Genomic DNA, 11,657 nt, shown 5'->3' on the forward strand with positions numbered 1-11,657 from the left:
CTCTGCCATATCTTGGCGATCGACTAAGCAATCAATTATGGCTACTTCATCTAATCATGTTGAGATAATTGCTATTCATGAAGCAAGTCGAGAATGTGTGTGGTTGAGGTCTATAATACATCTTATTCTAGACAAATGTGGTTTGAAGTGTGACAAACTACCCACGATTTTGTATGAAGATAATGCAACATGCATAGCCCAATTGAAGGGAGAATTCATAAAAGGAGATAGGACATAGCACATTTCACCAAAGTTATTTTTCACATATGATCTTCAAAAGAATGGTGATATTAATGTGCAACAAATTCGTTCAAGTGATAATATGGTTGATTTGTTCACAAAATCTCTACCAGCGTCAACCTTCAAGAAGCTAGTACATAAGATTGGGATGCGAAGGCTCAAGGATGTGAAATGATGCTCTCATCAGGGGGAGTTTTAATACGCGTTGCACTCTTTTTCCCTTACAAGGTTTTGTCTCACTAGATTTTCCTTGCAAGGTTTTTAACGAGGCAACCAAAAGACGTATTATTGAAGATGTGTACTCTTTTTCCTTTTCTAGAATTTTTTTTCTCACTGGGTTTTATTTTAGTTAAGGTTTTAACGAGACACATTACTTATTGAGTAGACATTCAAGGGGAAGTGTTATGAATAGAATTCTATTGAGAGTGAATGTCTATCTTGTAGAGAGTTTTACTTTGTGGCTAAGTCATTTTCCTCTATAACTAAAGGGGTCTTACCCCATTGTAAATCATCCCAAAATTCAATAAGAATTACTCTCTCTTTCTCTACAATATTGTTCTTCTACTTTTATTGTTTTATTACACACGTTATCTATTATGGGTGCTAAGCACCCGTCGCTTTTAAAAACCAATATTATTACTTATATAAAAAAATTAGTAATTTATACAAATATATTAACTAAGCACTCAGTCTAAACATTAATTTTCAAATTAAGAATAATTGAGCGACCGTGATTTAAAAATTTTGGATCCGCCACAAACATACTGTGCCACCATATTGTAATATGTCAATCGAGAGAAAAAGAAGATCGTTAAACTTTAATCTGATTTAGCTATGTTCAGTTTTTGTAGGTTAGTGGGAGAATTTAGTGACCGGAAATTAAAAAAAATTGTAGATATCATTTTTTTTCCCAGCCATATGAATATGTCAAAAAAAAAAGAAATGACAAAAAACAGCTTTGCTATATTCTTGACATTGATGATACTGATAGGTTTTTATGATATTGACTTTAATAATTGGAAATTCCATATTATTATATTTTCTCAGCTTGGACGTCCGACAATAACAAAGTTTTGCTTAGTTTTCTAGTTATAGATCGTCTATAGATTAATTTATCACCTTTTTTTAAAAAAAAAAACTAAAAAATATAAATATTGTTTGAAAATACTTCAAAATAATAAATTTTCTGGCTAAAATACTTCCGAAAATATTAGGTTCAAGAAGTCTAAGAGCCCGTTTGGACATAAGAATTTTTTCATTTTTTTTTCGAAAAATTTTCACTTTTTTTCGAAATCAGTGTTTGACCATAAAATTTTCAATTTCAAATTGAAGATGAATTTTGGAATTTTTCGAAAATTTGAAAAACTCCAAAAAACTGTTTTTCAAAATTTTCGCTCATATCACTCACAAAAATAACCCAAAATTATATTCATGTCCAAACACAACTCTAATTTTCAAATACCATTTTCACTTAAAAAACAATTTCACTTTTTTTTTTTTGGAATTTGACAATTCCTATGTCCAAACGCCCACTAAGTTAACAATACTATGATGCCATAATAAAGGAAAGGACTAATACAAAGCAAAATTGTTCTAAGCGAAAGAAAATAATTTGATGCCAGAATTGTGGACTTACATTTTTTCTGATTGGTCCAAACACGTAATTTTTGTTTTTTAAAAAAAAAATAGAGATATGTAACATCAAAACTTGAATTATAACCCCAGCTTGCTCTAATACAATGTTAATAAAATTTCTTTAACTTATGTATAAGAGGACAACAACAACAACAACAACCCAGTATAATCCCACTTAGTGGGGTCTGGGGAGGGTAGTGTGTACGCAGACCTTACCCCTACCCTAGGGTAGAGAGACAGTTTCCAAATAGACCCCCGACATCCTTCCCTCCAAGAACTTCTCACCTTGCTCTTGGGGAGACTCGAACTCACAACCTCTAATATGTATAATAATAATAATAAATAAATAAATTCTAATAATAAATAAATATATATAAGAGGACAACATACAATAAATTCTAATATGTATATGCATTAAAGGAAAGAAAGAGACAATATGAAAGGATAATAATAATAATAAATAAATAAAAACTAAGGGGTCGTTTGGTTGGAAAACAAGTTATTCCATGATTAATTATTCCGGGATTAATTATCCTGGAATTAGTTATACCACCCTTCCATAGGGATAAAAAAAAAATACTACAATCTATAACTAATCCCGGAATTAGTTATATCACGATTTTATCTTAACCAAATATGAAATAAACTCATCTCAAATTTAATTTCGGGATTAATTATCCCTTATCCTACTTACCAAACGAGTTAAGAAACAAAGACAAGTTTTGTCCATCTTTTATCCTCCAAACTCCAAATTAGTGCTATCAAGCCTAAGACAGTTTTATGGAATCTTCGAGAATCTCTACAAAATCATTTAATATTTTAATTATTTTATATTTTTTTCTTGTTACTACTGTAAGTTCTCAATGAAATATTATATTGTTTGCCATACTCTCTTGCTCAAGGTGCATGATCCTTACCTTGACTTACTAATTATATGTCTTTTTTAAACCATTCAGTATTTTAAACTCACTTATACAATTGACACATTAAAGAGAAAGCGCTTTCTACTAAAAAAAATTTATAGTGTATGATATAAATTTATATAAATTTCCTCGAATTTCTTTTCAGAAGGGAGTCTTAAAGCAACAGTAAAGTTGTCTTTATGTGACCTATAAATCACGGGTTCAAGCTGTGGAAATAGTCATTAATAATTGCATTAGGGTAGGTTATCTATATCACACCCCGTACGATTCCTGACAAAACACCTAAATAATTATAGTAATCATCCGAGAGAAAACCATAAGCAACAACAACAACAACAACCCAGTATAATCCCACTTAGTGGTGTCTGGGGAGGGTAGTGTGTACGCAGACCTTACCCCTACCCTAGGGTAGAGAGACTGTTTCCAAATAGACCCCCGGCATCCTTCCCTTCAAGAACTTCCCATCTTGCTCTTGGGGAGACTCGAACTCACAACCTCTCGTTTGGAAGTGGGGGTTGCTTACCATCAGAGCAACCCCTCTTGTCCTAAGCATACAAACAAAAGCAAAAGCTGTGAGAGAAAACCATAAGCAGACAATACAAATAAGTCTATGATCTTCCTAAACATACAAACAAAAGCTGGCCATAAAAACTTCACATCATTCTCTGTAGTTTCCAAAGAAAGCATTGTATACAATTTTCGCTGACAACTGTTATCTATATACATCAAATAAACAAATACTAAGGGCCCGTTTGGCTCATAAGAAATTTTTCACTTTTTTCGTTTTTTTTTTTAAACTTTTTCCGGAATTAGTGTTTGTCTATAAAAATTTCAAATTTCACTGGAAGTAAAAATTTCGAAATTTTTCGGAAATTTGAATAACTCCATAGAATTGTTTTTCAAAATTTTCACATTAAATCATTCACAAAAATTCAAAAACAATTCCAAATTATATTCATGTCCAAACACAACTCTAATTTTCGAATACATCTTTTTATTAAAAAATTTTACTAAATTTTTTTTCCCCACTTTTTTCGGAATTTTACAATTCTTATGTCCAAACGCCGCACAATAGAGTGAGACTAGCCAGTTAGGAGTTAGACTAAGAATGTCATTGGTCGTCTATTGATGCAGGGCTTTACCTGCTAGTTTTACTATACCAGCCATATTTTTCGTATTTTGTATTCTGTATTTCATATCTATTGTATTGCTGTTATTTTATTATGCATTTATATGATACTAATATAGCGTCTTCTGTTGCTTTTTGAGCCGAGGGTCTCCTGGAAACAGCCTTTCTACCCTTCGGGGTAGGGGTAAGGTCTGCGTACATATTACCCTCCCCAGACCCCACTTGTGGAATTATACTGGGTTGTTGTTGTTGTTGTTATGTCCAAACGCCAACTAAGTAAACTAGCTAGTCTACCTAGTGTTGCATATATAAAAACAGCTCCTACGTCTCAACTGCCCAAAAAGAGTTAGAAACAGATATACTGTGAATATACCAATATGGATACAGTGGTGCCACAGGCATATCTAAATAATACATCTACAGCACCAGATTGGTTGAACAAAGGAGACAATTCATGGCAATTGATTTCAGCTACTTTGGTTGGATTGCAGAGCGTGCCCGGACTGGTAATTTTGTATGGAAGTATAGTGAAGAAGAAATGGGCTGTTAACTCTGCTTTCATGGCTCTCTATGCCTTTGCTGCTGTGATCATTTGTTGGGTTGCATGGGCTTATAAGATGTCCTTTGGGGAACAACTCCTTCCTTTCTGGGGCAAAGCAGGTCAGAATCGGATTCAGAATTTAAATTTGATATGTTCAAACCTTTAATGCTTTTAGTACTAAACTCGTCAAACTTTTAATATTATGGTTCAAAGTTTAATATATGTTGAACTTTAGTGAGTTTTCACGAAGGGGAATCTTGGCGTAAGTGGTAAAGTTGTTGTTATGTGACCGGGAGGTCACGAGTTTGAGCAGTGAAAACAACTTCTTGCAGAAATATAGGGCAAGACTGCGTACAATAAACTTCCCGTGATCCGGCACCGGGCTACCTTAAGATTGCGGGAACTTAATGCACCGGGCTACCCTTTTTAGTGAGTTTTCATGTGTATATCTAACCTATGTTCAAAAAACGGATGTAATGCATAAGTACGGGTGTATTCAGACTTAGTATAAACCGTGGCCTCTAATATTTTATATGCGTCAAAAGTTTCACCAAATAAGTACAAATTATATAGAGCTTGGACCCAACAATTAGTGGGCTATAGGTACGGTGAAATTGCAAATTCAAATTCATAATATTTAAATCTTGGAACCGCCTCTATTCATGTTGAAAAATGTTGATTCAGTTGAACCCACTATTCAAAAGTTCTATGTTCCACTAAAGCGAGTCCTATTAATTTATATTATCATTTTATCTAAAAGCTTAACCGGTTAGACAAAATACACTTAAATCAAGAACTTGGTGACAGTAAGACTTAAATCAAGAACTTGACAGTAAGATTTGAATCAAAGAACCTCTGCATGCACTAATCCTGTATTAAATTGTGCGACAATTTTATCTAAAAATTTAAATTGTCAGACATGAGACACTTTAATACTATAACTTAATTATATCTTCAACAGGTCCGGCTTTAGGCCAGAAGTTCCTCATCAAACAAGCCGCCTTACCGGCCACTACCCACTACTTCAGCGACCACACAACAGTGGAAACAGCCATGGCGACGCCATTTTACCCAATGGCGTCCATGGTTTGGTTCCAGTGCGTGTTCGCGGCGATAGCGCTGATTCTGTTGGCTGGATCTTTGCTTGGGAGGATGAACATAAGGGCATGGATGATGTTTGTGCCTTTGTGGCTAACTTTTTCCTATACAGTCGGGGCATTTAGCCTTTGGGGTGGTGGATTTTTGTATCATTGGGGTGTGATTGATTATTCTGGTGGTTATGTTATTCATCTTTCTTCTGGGATTGCTGGCATTACAGCTGCTTACTGGGTTAGTATCTTCTGCCTTCTTTTCTAACTAGTTGCTTTTTTCACATTTTACTGAGCAAACAGCCTCTCGATTACATTGGGTAGGGGTAAGGTATGCGTATATACTATTCTTCTCAAAGCTCACTAGTGAAATTTTACTGAGTCGTCGTTGTTATTGTCGTTGTTGTTCCAAGTTTACTGAGGAAGACTCTCTCTAGACTAAGATTGATTTGATACGGAAGTTAAGAAACACTAACGGGTCGTTTGGTTTGAATACGGCTTATGCTGAGATAAGTTATGCTGAGATTAGTTATCCTGGTATTGTTTTTTATCCACTGTTTGGTATGTTATATTAAAAATGATATTTGCATAATTTCTAAGAAGAAGGTATAAACTATCCCGGTTCTAATTAACCCCTACTAGATATACGTTATCCCGGTACTAATTTTAATTCCAGAATAACTTATACTAGGTTTGCTAACTAAACAAAGTATTAAGGTGATATTAAATTTTTATACCAACAGTATATTTACTTATACCTTATACCAAACGACCCAGAGATAGAGAATTGTCTAAAGCGAAAATATACAAATATATCCCAACATTTGTGATTTATCTGAATTCTGAAATATGTTTTTCATTTATCTTTCGTGGAATCCCGTGCTATCTTTCGTCTCAAATATTTCCCTCCTACTAACGATTTTTAATCCATGGCGGAGCCACATGCACTTAAGGAGTGTCAACCAATATCCCCTTTGTCGAAAATTACACTGTGTAATTAAGTAATTTTTTATAAAATATGTATATATACTATGTATTGACACCCTTTGACTTCTCGGTAAGTTTATTTCTTTATATTTTGACCTCCTTGATGAAAATCCTGGCTCCGCCACTATTTTTCATCGAGAAAAATTGGCCAAGTCATATATAGGAGTATATTTGGACCTCTATAATTGTTTATAAGTATATTAATTCTAATGTTTTCAATTGTTCAGGGGTATACTTCAAATCGTTGCACAAAGTATACATAAACTAGTTTGATAATTTAGGGATAGGTTGGATTTTTATTTGTATACGTGGCTCTACTAGGGCAAATATTTGGTCAAGCTAAATAATAGCGAAAAAAGTATTCCGCATCCATGCATGGTTGGAGGAAAAGGCCACATCTCTAGGGGTATGACGCAAACTGCCTAACCTAATGTAAGTATTAGTGGCTGCTTACGCGGCGCGAACCCGTGACTATAGGTCATATAGAGACAACTTTATCGTTGCTCCAAGGCTTTTACCCTAGCATTAGTGGCTAGGTCGCATCTCTAGGGGTGTGACGCAAACTGCCTATCCTAGCATTAGTGTCTGCTTTCATAACTCGAACCCGTGAGTTATAGATCACATGGATGCAACTTTAGCGTCGCTCCAAGGCTCCCTTTTAGCGGTTAAAGAAATGAGAGCAAATATAAGACAAATCGATCATATTCTTATTCATTTTCTTCTTCTTTGCCTTTCAGGTAGGTCCTAGGACAAAAAGTGACAGAGAAAGGTTTCCACCAAACAATATCTTATTAATGTTAGCAGGAGCAGGGCTACTGTGGATGGGATGGGCTGGTTTTAATGGTGGAGATCCCTACAGTGCAAATATTGATTCCTCCATTGCTGTACTCAACACTAATATCTGTGCTGCAACAAGTTTACTGGTTTGGACTTGGCTTGATGTTATTTTCTTTGAAAAGCCTTCTGTCATTGGTGCTGTCCAAGGAATGATTACTGGCCTAGTTTGTATCACTCCTGGTGCAGGTAACCTCGACACCGACAATAATAACTGCGCTTCAATCCTGTAGAGGTTGGGTCGACTCTATGAATTCTCAATGGTCGTTTCCGTCCTGTATAAGTTGGATATAAGTTGGATTGGCTCTATGAATTCTCAATAATAGCCTTAATACCAACAATAATAACGGCGGTTGACTATATGAATTCTCAATAGTGGTCTCTTCATTTAAATTCATGGGCAAACATTATACAAAAGAAAAATAAAAAGTACTAAAAATTCTTTATATATTTTCTAGTGGTATAAAAATCCCTAATAGGACGAAAAGGTTCCAAGAAAGCATAAGACCTAAAGTAAACGTAATCATCAACATGACTAAAACATACTTTCCACTAATTGGTATAGCCTATGAGAGGCGGAGCAAATGAAGAAGCTATGGGTTCATCCAATCCAGTAACTTCGGCTTAGGCCTTATATATAGATTAAAATCTAGCTACATAAGTGCAAAAACAAATTTTGAACCCAGTAAATTAGACATGATATAGTAGAATTTTAAAATTTAATTTGAACCCATAAAGTTCAAATCTTAGATCCGCCTTAATCGCCTATGTAAATCTTTTTCGTTTATTGTGCCTTATCTTTCACTAAGATTGCATTGTCCATTTTGTTTAAGACACACTTTGAATGTACTTTAGGTATCTAACACGTTACAACAACAATTCAGTATAATTCCACCAGTGTGGTCTGAGGAGGGTAGTGTATACGCAAGCCTTACCCTAGGGTAGAGAGGTTGTTTCCGATAGACCCTCGGCATCCCTCCCTTCAAGAACTCTCCGCCTTGCTCTTGGGGTGACTCGAACTCACAACCTCTTGGTTAGAAGTGAAGCGTTACATTGCTCTCAATTGTTGAAGTGTTTAAATTATGTACATTTGGCCTTACTTAAAAGCTACTTTTAAATACTTTTGATAATACTTAATCTGTTCTTACAATTATAGGTCTAGTTCAAGGATGGGCAGCTATAATAATGGGAATCCTATCAGGAAGTGTACCATGGTTCACAATGATGATCGTTCACAAGAGGTGGCCATTGCTCCAGAAAATCGATGACACGCTCGGCGTCTTCCACACGCACGCTGTCGCCGGTTTTCTCGGCGGCACGCTCACCGGACTCTTTGCCGAGCCGGTCCTCTGCAACCTCTTTTTGCCCGTGACCAACACGAGGGGTGGCGTTTACGGCGGTTTAGGTGAATCCAATTCTTAAAGATAGTTTTCTTGAAACGCCTTGGCTATAATACTCATTTCATATTTTATATAAAAAATCTTTTGTACGATTTAACAACAACAACAAACCCAGTGTAATTTCTAGTGTGTACGCAAACCTTATCTGTACATTGAAAATTGCACGATTTCACTCTTTTAGATTATTTTCAATAGTTCTACAACACATGTTACATCCGATTCTAAGATGGTTTTTTGACAAAGGCCTTGCTTATCCTCATTCCATATTTTTTATAAAATTATTTTGCAAATTTCACTCTTTTAGATAATTTTTTTCCATTTTTCTACAACACGTGACATTCAATTCTTAATTTTTTTTTCTTCGTGAAAACGCCTTGTTTACCTTCATTCCATTTTCTTCATAAAACCCTTGTTTATCCTCATTCTATATTTTTTTTATAAAAATTCTTTTGCGCAATTTCACTTTTTAAGATAATTTTTTCATCTTTCTACAACACGTGACATTCAATTCTTTTTTTTTTTCTCCCTGAAAAAGCCTTGTTTACATTCATTTCATTTTCTTCGTAAAACCCTTGATTATCAGCATTCCATATTTTTTTTTTCTAAAAATTCTTTTGCGCAATTTCACTCTTTTAGATATTTTTTTTTTCATTTTTCCACAACATAAGTATCATTCAATTCTTAAATTTTTTTTTCTTCCTGAAATCGCCTTGTAACATTCATTCCATATTTCTCATAAAAAAATCTCTTGCACAATTTAACTTGTTTATATTATTTTTCGACATTTCTACAACACAGGCGGCGTCCAATTTATGAAACAAATTGTGGGTGGTGGATTTATTATCGGATGGAACGTCGTTGTGACTTCGATCATTTGCTATTTGATAAGCTTTTTAATGCCATTGCGCATGTCGGAGGAGCAACTAAAGATAGGAGATGATGCTGTCCATGGCGAAGAAGCTTATGCTTTGTGGGGAGATGGAGAGGTTTATGATCCAACTAAGCATGGATTTTCATCTCCAGATAAAACTACACATGGAAAATTAGCCAGAGGGACTACAGAAATGATATAAGAAAAAAAGGAAAATTGAATAATTAAGTATATGGTCGAGTGAAAAACTTATATGCATCCGACATTTACACCAAAATAAAGAATGCAAAACATGTTTCTTTTATTAAATTACTTGATTTAGTGGGAATACTAAGTACGGGTAAGTTGTGCTGAGCTTTTATTACTGGTTATTGTTATGGCCTTTTCATTTATTTTCGGGCTCTTATGACGTTGTTATTATGTTGCTGCTACTAATTATCTATTGTCTCTTTTAGTATTGTTGAGGTGAATTTGTTGTTGTTGTTGTACTAAATATGAGTAAGTATTTACGACAAAGGTTGTGTTCAATTTGAATTATGTAACAAGCAAAACAGTCTAAACTGCATGCAATGTCTTGTAATAGGTTCATTTTCTTCGGGTGATAATGGTGCATGCTCATGTATCTTATCTCACCAATAAGGGTTGTGGTGGAGTGGTAAGTATTCTTTCATCCTTAACCAGAGGTTTCGAGTTCGAGCCTTGAGTATGGAGTCGCCTTTGTTAGGGAATGATTACCCCCAATGTGGGACTTTCCTGCGCGAATCTGGATTAGTCGGGCCCCAATGTGAATTCCGAATACAGAATGAGAAATCAAAAAAAAAAAAATGTATCATATCCCAAAACCTTGATGGATACATGCATGGAAAAATGTATCATATCCCAATGTGCTTTACCCTCAATGTGAGACTTTCGTGTGCGAATCTGAATTAGTCGGGCCCCAATGTGAATTCCGGATACCGAATGAGAAATCAAAAAAAAAAAAAATATCATATCCCAAAACCTTGATGGTTACATGCATGGAAATTAGAGGGGTTAATTCACTAATTTCCGTTTTAGCTTGTTCAGAATTTTAAGTGACCCTTACATCATGTACTTATAAAATAGGTAAATACATAAATAAACACGTAAAGTTGGCCTCATTGTCAATGAATATTCCAATTTTCTCGATGATCATCTAGACACTTCAACTTTACACAAGTGTGTGTCTTGTGAATATCCCGAGCTGACATGGCAAAATGAGCGTTTCACACTTGAGCGCGTGAAATTTCTAACAATTATATTTTTTCTCCCCGCCCCCCAACCAAATTAACATCCTTCTACTTTCCACCAACATCTTTAATTACGATTAAAAAAATAATAATTTTCAAATAGACCAAGATATAATTTCAGGTTCAAAAGATTATCTTTCTCTCCCTTGCATCTCATCTTTTCAAAAGCTCAAATAAGCTATTTTGGAAAATCAAATTTTCGGCTTAAAATATACAAATGATTTGAAGATACAACATACAATGATCATTAAATTTAACATTTTGGTAATTCATATTTTTGAAACAATTCACATATATATTGTTTTGGTAATTTATATTTTTGAAACAATTCACATATATATTGGTCACAATAAAAAATAATTGTACAACATTTATATTTTCTGAACAATTCACACATTTATTATTAGGTTTGATTTACCAATTTACTTTCGGATATTGTCTATATTTAACCTCTGTTATACTATTCTCCCATATTTACCTCTATCATTTACTATTCGACCAAATTTGCCGCTACCATCAATAAACTTTTAAAAGTTATCTCTCAGTCCGTTAGCTAACCCAAAATCTTCCAAATTCATTTTATTTAAATCACTTGTTCTTCATCTTGATCCACTATTTTTAGAAATTACTAGTATTAATGTGAATGCTAAAGGTACTAAATTATACAAATTATTCATGAATATTTTTAATTACCATTGCACCCACTTCTCTTATTGTGATAATGGTTTTGAAGCTAATTTA

General features: G+C 34.3%; 1 protein-coding gene across 1 annotated transcript; it reads left to right on the forward strand.

Annotated features, from left to right (window-relative positions):
• Nucleotides 1-4,304: 4,304 nt before the first annotated feature.
• On the forward strand, nt 4,305-9,850 carry LOC104246651 (ammonium transporter 3 member 1-like). Its single transcript, XM_009802510.2, has 5 exons — nt 4,305-4,587; nt 5,430-5,797; nt 7,281-7,566; nt 8,534-8,782; nt 9,576-9,850. Exons 1-5 carry the CDS (start codon nt 4,305-4,307, stop codon nt 9,848-9,850), a joined length of 1,461 nt encoding a protein of 486 aa, XP_009800812.1.
• Nucleotides 9,851-11,657: the final 1,807 nt, after the last annotated feature.

The sequence above is a fragment of the Nicotiana sylvestris genome, chromosome 4 (genome assembly GCF_000393655.2).
Source record: "Nicotiana sylvestris chromosome 4, ASM39365v2, whole genome shotgun sequence".
Lineage (NCBI taxonomy): Eukaryota > Viridiplantae > Streptophyta > Magnoliopsida > Solanales > Solanaceae > Nicotiana > Nicotiana sylvestris.